The sequence below is a fragment of the Strongylocentrotus purpuratus genome, unplaced genomic scaffold (genome assembly GCF_000002235.5).
Source record: "Strongylocentrotus purpuratus isolate Spur 01 unplaced genomic scaffold, Spur_5.0 spur5_scaffold_7, whole genome shotgun sequence".
NCBI lineage: Eukaryota > Metazoa > Echinodermata > Echinoidea > Camarodonta > Strongylocentrotidae > Strongylocentrotus > Strongylocentrotus purpuratus.
The window spans coordinates 23,516,102-23,531,803 of record NW_022145613.1 but is presented as its reverse complement, the minus strand read 5'-3'; the positions used below and the strand labels follow the sequence as shown (position 1 = coordinate 23,531,803).

General features: G+C 37.0%; 1 protein-coding gene across 1 annotated transcript; it reads left to right on the top strand.

The window, feature by feature from the left end:
• Positions 1–409: 409 nt before the first annotated feature.
• On the top strand, positions 410–9,629 carry LOC115919888 (protein artichoke-like). The gene is made up of 3 exons (XM_030974475.1): positions 410–648; positions 3,374–4,549; positions 9,096–9,629. Exons 2-3 carry the CDS (start codon positions 3,392–3,394, stop codon positions 9,612–9,614), a joined length of 1,677 nt encoding a protein of 558 aa, XP_030830335.1. The 5' UTR covers positions 410–648; positions 3,374–3,391; the 3' UTR covers positions 9,615–9,629.
• Positions 9,630–15,702: the final 6,073 nt, after the last annotated feature.

The following is a 15,702-nucleotide window of genomic DNA, read 5'->3' as shown; positions in this document are numbered from 1 at the left end:
TCAGGCAAATTTAGAAGTAGATAAACGCAAAGCCTTTTTCAAACGTCTTTAGATATGGGCATATCTAAAGACGCAAAAAGGTGCGTTTTGAATGTGACATACAGCCAGAATCACGTTTCTGAGAGATCGATAAACGCAAAGCTGTTTTGAACCTCACATACAAATATGACCTCCCAGGTGCTGTGTACAAGCATACGTGTGAAGTTGACCTCCGAGAAACTGTCTGCTTCTCGGGTCAAAACAGCTGGGCAGACACAAGGCCTTTATTTTGAATCGTGAAGGGTCGATAAACGCGACATCCCGAAAATCACGATCGTATAGTGGGGTACGATAGTGGGGTTCGATAGTGGGGTACGATATGTACATATCTAGTGGCAAGCCTAGATAAACGCGCTCCTAGAGATCATGTGCCTGTGTCAGTGCGTTGAAACTCAACGCTCGTCGCCTTGTCATAGGAAATGTTCGTACGTTGAAGCTTTTCAGCAGGCCAACTGTGAATATAGATCATTGGACACTATACCCATCGAATGCAATGCTGCTTCATATTTGTCTCTCCGTTACAATCACATCACCACGATCGAACCTGAGATTTTCAGAGGCTTTCCTTTCTTGAAGTATCTCTTGTTGTCTAACAACAACATATCACATGTAAGTACTGCATTGCAATAAGTACCATTATAAAAAAATATATAAGTGATGTTAGTAGTTAGAGCTATATATTAAGGGGATTTATCTATTAGAGATTAAGATTTCTTGAAATGACTCAATTTGAAGTAGAGGGAATGGGAGAGATCGAGGGGAGACTAAAACTGAACGAGAGAGTAGGGGGATAGAAAAAATATCACTGAACCCGTGTCGTATAAATTGGACAAAGTGTATTTTGGTCTTCTCTTCATAGAGTTCAGTAGAAAATATTGACTTTGGGGGACATTCTCTTCGTAATCTACCATGGGCGTCAATCCTTACGTAATACCTATTGTTCAGGGGGTGAATGAATAGATCATCCCCCCCCCCCTGAACAATAGGTATCAATTACAGATCTACGCCCATGTAATCTACGGAGGGCCAGGAAAGGTGATCGAAAGAAAACAAAACTTTGAAACGTAGATTCGTAAACTAAAGTCCAATTGTCAGACCTGCATGTATATTCTCACTATGTGCCTTAATTTGCGGGGTATGGAAACCGTTGAAACTGGTGGGATAACACAGTTGTAGTCTAATTCAACATTACCATAAGTTACTCCAAATTCCAAGTATGTCGAGCGAAGTACATCTTAACGATAAACTGTTTTTCTTTTGTGTTCAAATGCTGTACGACCAATGAAATGGAAACTGAAATTGATAACGGCCGTTAAAATGCAAACACAATGGACGGGTATCCCCTCAGATACAGTTATAGAACATGGATAATTCATCTCATATTGGGTCCCTGCGGACCGCAGGGACCCAATATGAGATGTCCCCCTTAAATATAGCCAACATGGGGTAATTTATCCTGTAGATCTACATTAATATCTTTTTATGCCTCCGTACACCAGACGTATAGCAGTAACGTATGCCGACGTTTGTGAATTTTAACCAACACGCTAGTGCACGTTGACATAGGTTAGGGCAGGGACGTGATAGAGAAGGACTGGAATCAAGCCGCTCTCCTTTGACCCCATGCTCCAAGCCGCCGAAAAGGTATGCGCTAATCTGCAACTGTTGACCAGGTGGTGAGATAAAAGAGCGCATGACATTTCGGGAGTTAGAATTCCTACATCAGAAAATGGTATCACTGCAACTGTTCGCTGTCCCTTCCAATGATTTCTCATCCATTGTTGAATGTGTAAAGAGTAGAACAAGCGAACACAAACTTGTGTACTTTCATCCTTTTTTAAACTTGAAAAATACAAAAAACACGCGAAAACACGCATTAGCAAACTTAATGTTATTGAAGATTGTAAACCATGGATCAAATAACGGGACATTAAAGCATGCACAAATTAGCGCATCATCCTAAAATATTGAGTTTTTGACAGGACGTAATTTTTCTTTTACCAACTCTGGCACACAAATTAAAGGAAGGACGGAGTTTTAAATTTGAAAATTTGTTTGATGCACTATTCCCAATAAAATCCCCATATAAAGTTTTTGATTTACACTAAAATTTTGCCGGTAATTTAATATTTTGTAATAAATGTAAAACTGGTGCCTGGCTTCCGAAAGTCCCCGCAGTGGAAGCGCGGTTCGGAGCATAGAACTTCAAAGCCAAGTGGAATGTTACACATCCCATTGTTACGCTTTAGAACTCAAGAATGCGTTTGAATAAATTACAAGAATAAAATTCAAACGTGGTTTATTTCTAATTCCATAACGGTGGTTACAAATAACGCTGATATGACATAATTTTCCGAGATTTTTCCTCACTTTTTTAGTAAATTATACTTTTTTATGCGTTTGTTGGAAAATGACAAATTCCTAAATTTACAGCCAGGCAAGAAATATGCTTCCTGAGATGCCTACATTTCAGGGCCCGGGGAACGGCGGGGATCGGGAGCCTCAAGCTCCCTCCCCCCACCCCCCCCTTTTTTTTGAAAAAGTATATTAAAGAGAAATAGAAAGAAAGAGTGCAAGAAAGAAAGAATAGTTAACCCCTGAGCTTCCGGGGGCTACGCCCTCTCGACCCCACCAGGGCCCTAAGGCGGGCCCCTGAATGCTTATCTGACTGTAATTTATTGCCTTAAACCCCTAAGCTTCCGGGACCTGACAAGGTATCAAAATATGTTCATCTGTGAGGCCCCAGGATCAAAACCGTGTCGATGTGCCATATTAGTGCCCTTTTGTGGGGCATTAATCCTCATTACTGTTATTTATGACTTAAGGGGGTAGGTCCCCTAGTTGATAAGCATAGTAGCATACACATGTTTTAGCAGTCACGCAAAACACACATTGGCAAATAATTAGTCAATGAAATCTGAGAATGTATACTATTATCTAGATCTATTTTTTTTTTTTCTTCAAAATAATTCCATCAATTGGGGTTCAACAAAAATATTCCAACTATATGAGCGACAGTGAGTTCAAATAGCGACCCATCTCATTATCAATTAAAGTAATTTCAGTGTATAATGGGTGTAAAATGACAACAAAATATTTTGTGGGGTAGAAGGGCTTTTATTGCACATAGAAGAGGGAGATGCTACATATTTTGTTTCTCTCAATTGGCACCTTTGTCATATAAGTTTAGACTATCGGAGGTAAAGTTTGACTGATCGCAATAAGGATAACTCCATAGTTGTCTATACATTAGATCTCTACATTGAATTGCTATGCTGGAGATTTTTTACAAGGCCTTTCTAAAACAAAATGTGTTATCTTATCTTACCTCCAGCTCAAAGCAAATACGTTTATGGGGGCACCTCAACTGAAGTCAATCAAGCTTCTCTACAACAATCTACAAACATTCGATGGATATGCGCTGAATGGAACAGAAAATAGTCTCCGACACATCTACCTGAGTAGGAATTCGCTACGAGTCATAGAAAATGGAACCTTTCAACTCGTACCGAAGCTAGAGGTTATTGACCTCTACCAGAATCACCTATATCCACTGACTTCAGGGGTCTTCCAAGAATTAAAGAACCTGGAAAAGCTCCTCCTCGGCATGAACAAACTCTTTGATCTTCCTGAAGATATCTTCAAAGACCTATCATCGTTAGTTTACCTGGATCTGTCCAACAATTCTCTCTCATCCCTTACCATTGATCTCTTTGTGCATATGGATCATCTGATGATTATTGATCTCTCTGGGAACAGGTTGGTTGCTATTGGCAATGTTCTTAATCTTCCAAACATTCGGTTGGACTTATGTCGGAATAGTCTACGTCAACTTGGCAATGTGACTTTGGAAATCTTGACAAACAATATTGAATTTCTGCTTTTGGAAGGCAATCCATGGAACTGTACCTGTAGCTTAGAGCCGTTGCGTCAATGGTATCAAAAACTCTCTATAATCAAAGATGGAAATGTCAATATTGATAACCCGATATGTACTCATCCAAATGATCTAGCAAATCAGTTGATAAATTCTTTGAACTTTTCTCTTTGCCACGACATAGTAGCTAAAAGTACGCAAACTTCTAGGTTAAACGTCAACCATGATGACAGTCAGATTAGAAATACCCTAATAGCTACTGACCAGATGTACCAAGATGTCTCTGGAAAAACTGAAACTAGTGACATAGATTGTAAATTGAATGTTATCATTGTTGTGGTTGTTGTAGCGTTTGTCGTAATAATCGTTATCGTCTCTTTCATAATCCTCAGGGTAGTTTTGTTAAAGAGGCGTTCCAATGATATAAAAGCAAATAAAAACTCTGAAAGTAACGGACGAGGAAACTGGGGTGGGAACAAAACCAGTATACAAATGGAGACAAAGGAACGGAGAAATAGTTTATCGGAGGAAGAAGAAGAAGGAGACGTTAATGAACGCACACCATTAAAACGCGAGAGAAATCGTGGAGACATAGATCTGACACCAAAGGAAAGAACATGCAGGAAAAATTTGTTTTGAATAATAGTTATGAAAACACACACCGTTGTGTCTAAATTCATATACTGTTTAACCCTTCCACATGGTTCCTTTATTGATTATACAATATTAAAGATACAAATTATACAATATAACATTTACAATCAAGTATAATTTCTCCTTGCCACTTTAGAATACATGAAAATCTTATAGATAGGCAAAAATCATTTTAAGAAGCATTCAGAGAGTTTAAATTAAAAAAAAGATAATTGATAGTTTCAAACAAGAAGTTGAGAGAAACGAAATGTCAATCTCAAAGCCGGACCATTAGACTAAATTTTGCCAAGGGATTAGCAATGTTTTATTTTGTATATTATATTCTAATTTCAAAATGTTAACCACCTACCCTCTCAAATCACCAACTCATCAGCCGAAACTTGCCAAAATACAGACGGCCATTCTTTCGAAGCTCGTACTCACCGGTCCACACCAGCGTGTGAGAAAAGGCAAAAAGAAGCTAAGTCATCGGATTTACGAAAAAATACACAATGAAGAATTAAATCAAGTGAAGGGTAGTAATTGAAAATGTAGCAAAAATCAATTTGCTAAGAGAAGTTGAAAGCAGTAAAATTTGTGTCAATATCTCCTTTTTGTCGTGGTATCGTGCGCCGTCGTAGCATAGCAGGCCTCATATGTATATTATTTAGTTTTCCAAATTGTAAATTGTATATAGGCCTATGTATAATGCTGGTAATATATCGTAAGAGCGTTAAAGTTGTACATACATGTATATAATAGCAAATCTTCTCTTTTTTGTAAATGGTGCAAATATTACCAGTGCCTGTTTGTGAGATAGTGGGCCCCGTCTTATAAAGAGTTGCGATTGATCCAAATCAATCACAAGTTTGCAATCTCCCATCTCTTATGTACATATATAAGTTGCAATTAATATCAACTCTGTATAAGACGGGCCCAGTGGTCCGATGTAAAATGAAATACATTATAATCATCGATCATCCCATTTGGAAGTGTAATATTCGTGTTCTTGAACTTTTAGCTGTACATACATACATATACATACATTTTCTTCTTTATCGAAGTGATGCAATTGTGTTTCTTGCCAGTGCGACATGTGGCGCATAACGGGAAGCACAAGTCGCAAACAAAATTAATTCAATGAGATTTGTGTTTACAACCATTTTCATAAATATACATTTTGTTTTATTATTTCTTTCATGCTATTTCAGATTCTTAATTATGCTATTTAATGAAGCGTACTAAGAATATCTCGATATTTACAATGAACAGTTTAAATTATTATCTCTTGCAATCGTCTAAATATCCAATTCATGTATTCCTTGAACAGACAAATGTATATACAAAGCAATGACGCCACGCAATAAAATTTGTATTTTCCAAAATCCTTTCCTTTTGTATTATGTATTGGTATGGTTATGTCTATTTCCATTCTTAAACATGCTGTGGGAGCCAATACAACAACAAAAAAGCGAAATTATGCTAGAAAGATATGAAAATGAGAGAGAGAGAGAGAGAGAGAGAAAAAAAAAAAAGAGAGAGGGAGAGAGAGAGAGAGAGAAAAGGATGTGGAAGAGAATAGAAGGAGTCGCGACAATCCTTAGTTAAGAATGTGTATCTGCAAAATTGCAATGCATTCTCAAAATCTCACACTCCTCGATTTGGAAATGATTATAACAGGGGGTGATCACCTCCCTGATCATGATAAACAAATAATAACAAAAAGTGGGGATTTTTTCATTATCAGTAGACAATACCATGTTAAAGGGTACTTTTAATTCTAAACTTCTTATATATATATATAATTATATAAAATGTATATTTTGATTTGATTTAGTTTTTCTACCAAAATATCCAAAATTAAAATAACATATATAAACCATAAAGTATTACAATATATAGTACAATAAACAATCTCTCTCTCTCTGTCTAACTCTGTCTCTCTTTATCTCTCTCTCTCTCTTTCTCTCTCTCTCTCTTTCTCTCTCTCTCTTTCTCTCTCTCTCTGTATCTCTCTCGCTATCCAAAACAGAAGGGAGGTAAATGAAGGAGGACGAACTAGACATACTGGCCTACTGCAGGGGCTTGGGGATGCTGCCCTCCCCCCCCCAAAAAAAAAAAGTTCCACGCCCACAAAAGAAAGAAAAGAGAATAAACAATAGAAGGTGAAGGGCTAGAAAGAAAAAATTGCCATTTCGTTTATCACTACTTTCTTTCATAATAATTGTATTGGTCACATCAAGTATATTTTACAGTCAACCCATTAAAGTACGTTTTTAAGGACCTATTATCATTCGTTTTTTTGAGGAAGTCTTCCTAATTAGTTATATTTTTTAGATGTATAAGTCCTTTTCATTTTTACTGCTAGGAGTCAAATTCTCTACTATATTTCTTACCATCTTGATCATGTGCCTGTGTCAGTGCGTTGAAACTCAACGCTCTTCGCCTTGCCATAGAAAATGTTCGTACGTTGAAGCTTTCCAGCAGGCCAACTGTAAATACAGATCATTGGATACTATATTATATACCCATCGAATGCAATGCTGCTTCGTATTTGTCTCTCCGTTACAATCACATCACCATAATCGAACCTGAGATTTTCAGAGGCTTTCCTTTCCTGAAGTATCTCTTACTATCTAACAACAACATATCACATGTAAGTACTGCCTTGCAATTAGTACCATTATAAATATATATATATATTATAAGTGATGTTAGTAGTTAGAGCAATATAAGGGGAATTTTTTTTGGGTGTGTTTTGGAGGAAACCCCCCCCCCCCTTAATTTTAATACAAAATATAAAAAAATATTTTAAAAATTGTGCTATTGGGTGACCAAAAAATGTGCTCTTACCCCTCCCCCCCCCCCTTCCCCGCTTATTCAGCGGCTGGCTGAGTCGTTACGAAATTTTGAAACCCCCCCCCCCCCTTCGAAAAAAAAATCCTGCGTACGCGCCTGAGGAGATGTATCTGACAATTAGAGATTGAGATTTCTAGAAAAGACTCCACTTGAAGAAGGGAGAGAGGAGGAGGGGAGAATAAGGCAGAACAAAAGAGAAGGAGAGTTAGAGAAAATATCAATGAACCCGTAGTGTATAGAGTTCAATGGGTAATATGGAGTGTATTTTGGTCTTCTCTTCATAGAGTTTAGTAGAAAAATTTGAGTTTTGGGGGTATTCTCTTCATAATCTTTCGAGGGCCAGGAAAGGTCATCGAAAGAAAACAAATATTTGAAATGTAGACCTGTAAACTAAAGTCCAATTATCATGTTTTGTGATCCATAGACCTGCTTGTATTTTTTCACTACTTTGTAGTTGGGGGTATATATGGAAACCCGTTGACACGGGTTGGATAACACTGTTTTTAATTAGTCTTTTATCAAAATTATCATATGTTACTCCGAATGCACAGGATGTCAAGCGTAGTAAATCGAAACTATAAACTGCTTGTCTTTTGTGTTCAAATGCTGTACGACCAATGAAATGGAAACTGAAATTGATAACGACCGTTGAAATGCACAACACAATGGACGGGTATCCCCCTCTGATTAGATATAGTCTACTGTGCACATTGTGATGACACATGTATGAGCACACGTGATTGGTACGGCGAGTGTACCTGAATAATTATTATTCATCTCATATTTGGTCCCTGCGGTCCGTTTAGCCCATTTCGTACCCTTCAAAATAGCCGACATGGGGTAATTTATCCTGTAGATCTACATTAAAGGGCCCATGACATCGAAATACAAGTGTATTCATGTTGGTGTGCAGTCCTGCATACATCTCATATTTTGATATGTAAACTTCTGAATTTGTTTCATAGAATTTAAAATATTTTTTTAAACATTTGTTTTTCGAACTTGCTAAGCTCCACCCCAAAAACCTCCAGATCTCATTCCCCTTGTGACATCATCTGTAAGTCATCAATGAGCTAACTTGAGAAAGTGATATGTATCTTTGCCGAAGTCGACCACCAGTTACAATACGTAATACAATAGCAACATACAAGTTGCTACGTCAGACATGTTGTAGCATCACCAGGAAGACAAAGGCAATGATGATGTATTGTATATGTATGGAAGCATGCAATTATATTATGAACGTGTGCTAAGCTGGGGGAAATTACATACCATTGTCTATTCTAGAATATTAGTTTAGTCTGAAATGTCTGGCATAGCAACTTATATGTTGCTATTGTTTGTGGTATTGTAACAGGTGGTAAACCTTGGCAAAGTTACATGCCACTTTCTCAAGTTAGCTCATTGATGACTGACAGATGATGTCACAAGGGGAATGAGATCTGGAGGTTTTTTAGGTGGAGCAAGTTTGGAAAACAAATGTTTCAAAAAATATTTAAAAATCTATGAAACAAAGTCAGAAGTTTAAGGTAAAGTTTGACTGATCACAATAAGAATAACTTCACATTTTTCTAAAACCGAATGGCTTTATTAGATCTTTACATTGATATAGGAAATCGCTTTGCTGGAGATCTTTTTACAAGGCCTTTCTCAAACAAAATCTGTTATGTTATTTTACCTCCTCTAGATCGAAGCAAATAAATTTATTGGGGCACCTCAACTCAAGTCAATCAAGCTCCTCTACAACAATCTACAAACATTCGATCGATATGCGCTGAATGGAACAGAAAATCGACTCCGAAACATCTACCTGAGTAGGAGTTCCCTACGAGTCATAGAAAATGGAACCTTTAAACTCGTACCGAAGCTAGAGGTTATTGACCTCTACCAGAATCACCTATCTCAACTGAAGTCAGTTTCTGGTAGAGGGGGTCTAGAATCAGGGGTCTTCCAAGAATTAAAGAACCTCGAACGTCTTTTCCTCGGCATGAACAAACTCCTTGATCTTCCTGAAGATATCTTCAAAGACCTATCGTCGTTAGTTTACCTAGACCTGTCCAACAATTCTCTCTCATCCCTTACCATTGATCTCTTTGTGCATATGGATCATCTGATGACCATTGATTTCTCTGGAAACAGATTGGTTGCTATTGGCAATGTTCTTAATCTTCCAAACATTCGTCTGTTTCTGGAAGGCAGCCCGTAGGATTGCAGATGTGACTTGGAGCCATTGCGTGAATGGTATTAACAACTATCCATAAGCAACGATGAAGACGTCAAGATTGATAGTCCCGTATGCTTTGGTCCCAGTGAAGTAGCAAATCTTACAATAAGCATTTTGAATGCTACTTTATGTACGGAAACGCCAGCAAGGATGAAAATACCCGAGATGAACATCAAAATCAGTACCTCATCAGTTGATAGTCGGAAGAATGATGTCGTAAACACTGACCGTCTACATGTACAAGAAAATGCTGAAATAAGTTACAGAGATGACACACGTCAGGTGGTCATTATTGTTGCTACTGTAGTCGTGTTTGGTGTACTATTACTTTTCATAATCGCACTGGTCATTGTAAGAAAATATAAGAAGCATTCAGAGTATTCAAATCCAAATAAAGACATTAAACGTACCCAACCATAAGTTGAGAGAAACGAGATATCAATCTGTAATCAGGACCATGAGACTAAGATTTGCCAAGGGGCTTGCAATGTGTTTTATTTTGTATATTCTAATTTCATCAAGTGGCTCGGCGACCCCGCACTAACGACCCCTAAAGCCAAAATATCAACCACCTCTCCTTGCAAATCTCCTACTCATCTGCTGAAACTTGCCAAATTACAGACGGGTCATTCTCTCGAATCTCCTACCCACCAGTCCACACCAACATGTGGGAGAAGGGAAAGAGAAACTACGTCATCGGAAGTGCGTAAAAGAAACAGTGGAGAATCGAAACAAGTGAAGGGTACTAACCGAAAATGTAGAACAAATCTTTTTGATAACCGAAATGAAAAGCAGTGAAGTTTGTGTAAATATCTTTCTTTGGGTCGTAGCTTTAAAAAAACGTGTTCCTTTACGTAACAGGCCCTAGATGTACATATCATTGGCTTTCCGATAAAAATTGTCTGTTGTTGATAATGACATGTGTGTACTTATATTGTGTATGCATATTGCTTCTATTGTAGCGTACTAGCGTTAGAGTATACAATGATAGCATTTAATTATTATAAGAATTGGAAGGTCAATATCTTCATCATTTTTATTATTCCCATTTGATATCACAACGGAAAATTATGCAGTTTTCTTGTATCATAGCAATAAGTCAATTATCGATGTTCCAGATAATATATCACCACTTGGGAAGTTAATATAGGTCGTTAAATGTGAGAAATTGCAACAGAACGGTAATAAATATAAGCTTAAATGTAAGCAGTCTAGGAGCAAATTTTTGCTGGAGGAAAATTTGAACTAATTCGAAATCCTGTGCATATTACACAGCTATAATACTTTAGTGAAACGTAGCTACATGAAAATATTAACGTAATAGTGATATTTACAATAAAAGCTTATTTATGGAAAAATCATAATGGTGACGATGCAACAATACAGCTCTACATAAAGAAATAATTTCGCAGCGATAAACATTACCATTGTTGATTGCTGGTTTGTGCATGCCGTCTTTCTTAAAGTACATTTGATTTTTTTTTGTTTAATATTTTGAAGAATTGCTTATATCATGATGAAGTTCATCAAGATATTATCATAATTTTGGGACACAGTACTGTTACCAATGTGCTTTACAACGGCAAAAATCGCCTAAATTAGACCGGTACTGTCGTTACTCGTTGAAACAAATTAATCAGGGATATACGCACGAAACGGACACCCTATAAGACTATTACTATCGGTCTCGCGGGCATAACTTTTCTGACGGTTTACGTGTTTACCAAGTCTTCATTATCAGTTTTTGTAAGCTGTTGGTGGAGGGATCGATGTCCCGATATACAATAATATATTGATTTATTTTTAAGTCAATTATAACACGTTCGAAGGTGTAAAAAAATATACACTAGAATCTTTGATCAACCATATAGAAATCTTAAGTACTTGATCTTGAACTTTAAGCTGTACATACATGTACTTTAAAAAAACCTACAAGTCCAAAACAAAAACCCAATTAAATTTTTGGTTACAACCTATTTAGTAATTAATGAAGCGTTTTATAAATCTGTCGATATTTACAATGAAAAGCTTTGTTTCCATTTCGTGCAATTCCTTAATGTCGAAATTATGCCTCCTTGCAGAGATAAATGTACATACCTACAAGCAACGCAATAAAATTTTGTATTTTCCAAATGTCTTTTCCTCCGTATTTTTGTTGGTGTGGTCAAGTCTATTTGCATTCTGAACAATGTTGCGGACATGCAAGTTGTGATGAAGGCAAGTAGATAATATTAAGATGGATATAGAAAATGGGATCTTGGAGAGACAATGCATGACTGAAGAAGTAAAGGAGCGAAAGTATGCATGAGAAAGAGAGAGAGAGAGAGAGAGAGAGAGAGAGAGAGTGAGAGAGAAATGGGTGAGGAAGAGAAAAGAAAGGAGTTGCGACTTTCCGTAGTTAAGGTGGGTACACTGCATAAAAGCAAAGCATTCTCATAATTGTTAATCTCCCCACTCCTCGATTTGGAAAAGTTATGAATATGCTCTTCATCTTGCGGAAAAGGTTCAAGTATGTCCAGTTATTGAGAGAATACTCCTCCCGAAAAATGGCATGATTATAATAAACAATAACAAAACGTTGGAATTTTTTTCATTAGGCCAACAACAAAAAATTATTTGGTTGTCCTCGACCGCCCGCTCGTAATTTTTTTTTTTTTTTTTTTTTTTTTTGTAATTCAATTATTATTTTTTACGGGGGGGGGGAGCAATCTTAAATGCCAAACATACCATTTATGCATTTGCAAGGATCAAAATGCGTCCCGTTGCCAGTTTGGTCTTTTCAGTACGCAATTCTGTATTTATTAAACTTGCTATTTTTATTTTTCTATGTCAAAATGCCGTTCATTCAATTCAGGTTCTGAGCATTCTTAAACTCATTTTAAGCTCATCTGTACTAGTTTACAGGAGGGGTTAGACCACCCTGCAAGGTCACTGGACAGGTGGTTATCTCTTAAAATCAGCTCTCAGTTAACATAAGATAAAGAGGACCATGGGGGACCAATGGTTACCGATTAGGCATTGTTTGCTATATAGAGGGCGCAAGTAGCTATAAGTAGTACAATGGAGATTAAAAAGGTGCTGTCTTTCAAAGCCAAAAATACTTTCTGTACATAGTACATAACGTATAGTGAAAGGGAATGTGCGATGATCCGTGTAGGAGGTAGAGGTCAGTGGTTTGTGCTGGCAATGTTCACGCGAGCGAAAATGAGACAATCGGAGCAATATGTTACTCGTTGAAACAAATTAATCAGGGATATACGCACGAAACGGACACCCTATAAGACTATTACTATCGGTCTCGCGGGCATAACTTTTCTGACGGTTTACGTGTTTACCAAGTCTTCATTATCAGTTTTTGTAAGCTGTTGGTGGAGGGATCGATGTCCCGATATACAATAATATATTGATTTATTTTTAAGTCAATTATAACACGTTCGAAGGTGTAAAAAAATATACACTAGAATCTTTGATCAACCATATAGAAATCTTAAGTACTTGATCTTGAACTTTAAGCTGTACATACATGTACTTTAAAAAAAAAAAAAAATGCGTCCCGTTGCCAGTTTGGTCTTTTCAGTACGCAATTCTGTATTTATTAAACTTGCTATTTTTATTTTTCTATGTCAAAATGCCGTTCATTCAATTCAGGTTCTGAGCATTCTTAAACTCATTTTAAGCTCATCTGTACTAGTTTACAGGAGGGGTTAGACCACCCTGCAAGGTCACTGGACAGGTGGTTATCTCTTAAAATCAGCTCTCAGTTAACATAAGATAAAGAGGACCATGGGGGACCAATGGTTACCGATTAGGCATTGTTTGCTATATAGAGGGCGCAAGTAGCTATAAGTAGTACAATGGAGATTAAAAAGGTGCTGTCTTTCAAAGCCAAAAACTATTATTTATTAAACTTGCTATTTTTATTTTTCTATGTCAAAATGCCGTTCATTCAATTCAGGTTCTGAGCATTCTTAAACTCATTTTAAGCTCATCTGTACTAGTTTACAGGAGGGGTTAGACCACCCTGCAAGGTCACTGGACAGGTGGTTATCTCTTAAAATCAGCTCTCAGTTAACATAAGATAAAGAGGACCATGGGGGACCAATGGTTACCGATTAGGCATTGTTTGCTATATAGAGGGCGCAAGTAGCTATAAGTAGTACAATGGAGATTAAAAAGGTGCTGTCTTTCAAAGCCAAAAATACTTTCTGTGTTGGTCTTGATATTCATTGTACATTAAACTAGTCACCATATTAACCTGTTGACTACTGAATTCTCTAATTCCCACAGGGACCACCCGGTTCTAGTAAGCAATGGGTTAAAGTGTTTTATAGACTATGTTTGTTTAAATGCTTGACATCCCAATTATTATTTTTTTTTTTTGGAAAAAAATTATTTTAAAAAAAAAAATCAAAAAATGAAGCTAAAAAAATTATTAAAAAATTAAAAAATAAATTTAAAAAAAAATAAATAAATAAATCCGCCCGCCCACCCCTGCTGTTGGCCTTATCAGTAGAAATACCGTGTAATATCTCTTTCTTGATTTCTCTCTCTCTTTCTCTCTCTCTCTCTCTCTCTTTGCCTCTTTCTCTCTCTCTCCTTTTCTCTCTCTCTCTGTATAATATATATATCTTTGACAAATAGCTTTCATGCTATATTGCATTTCCTTTTATACTTTTATGTTATTGTATAAAACGGTTTATACCTATTGCTATATGATTAATATTGGATGAAAATTCTCAAGTTCAAGTTTGATAATAATAAAGATTTACATTTGTATTACGCACGTATCCTTTCCAGGCTATGCTCAAGACACCCTTGAAGTAGTATTATTACCCTGGCTTCAGCCCATCTGCCCTGTGGCGCTCAAAGCATTCATGGAATAAATACCTATCAGGTACCCATTTACTGGGTGAAGAGTGGCAGGACTCGAACTGCGAATTATATGATCCATAAGACATATCCACTAGATCACGACACCCCTATCAAATCAAAGTATTTAATTATGTTATTATAAGTTACAAGTTCAACCAATTTGATGCGGCTCTTCAATACATCGTGATAGCCCCCCCCCCCCCTCCCCCTCCCTTTGCCCTACTCTTTTTCCTGCTCATACTCACTACGTAAATAATATTATTTTCCTCCTATTCCCGTTGATTTTCTTCGTTCTTTAGACTGATAACGACATGCCTCTAACACGAGGTTCCCAAATTACCGACTCTGTTTCTTCAGACACTCCTGTTCGCAGACATGTATACAGAAATATGGATATTTTGCATCCTTTTCGAGAAACAGCAATTCTGTTTATATTCTATCTTCACCCTGTAGTAATATGAACATGTGCACTGACAATGACTAATGATTGGTTCAACCTATAAAGCCCATCCACAAAGTAGCATCTTTAAAAGCGGGCCTGAACGATCTTTTTATTATGTTTCATCTCCCTCGATTAATTCTCAACAGAAGAAAAAAACTAACAATCTCCAATTCTTTTAGATGCGGCCAAACCATGAACATGTACGGGATCATTGTGATTCGTCACCACTCACCAGAGTAAGTGGCATAATAGAACTAAGTGAACCGTCATATTCATGTCATATTTTCAAAAGGCATTTATTGATTACTAGATACATAAAGAGCACTGCGCACTTTGAACTTTCCGTTAGTATTTCGACATCGCAGTTGTATCGTGTGAAGTGGGATTAGTCTGATTACTCCGAGACTCATTCGTACATTTACAGTTGTCAAGCCAAAAAGTAACCTACATGTTGTAAATATCAGCCTGTTTCCAACAAACCCCATCATTATATTTTTTACACTTGGGGTGCGTTTGAAGGCACACCCTAAACCCCCTTCTAAATAATATATATGTTATAGCCCCGTTAACCATTTTCAACTCATCATAGCCTCAATGAGTATTTATTTTGAACTGTGTGGCCCCGTTAACCATTTTCAACTCATCATAGCCTCAATGAGTATTTATTTTGAACTGTGTGGCCCCGTTAACCATTTTCAACTCATCATAGCCTCAATGAGTATTTATTTTGAACTGTGTGGCCCCGTTAACCATTTT

Bases quoted from the DNA above. Each gene is read 5' to 3' on its own strand.
- LOC115919888 (XM_030974475.1), top strand. From the start codon at position 3,392: ATGGGGGCACCTCAACTGAAGTCAATCAAGCTTCTCTACAACAATCTA. The intron at 4,550-9,095 runs TTTTGAATAATA...TACCTCCTCTAG, and splicing joins GAACATGCAGGAAAAATTTG to ATCGAAGCAAATAAATTTAT.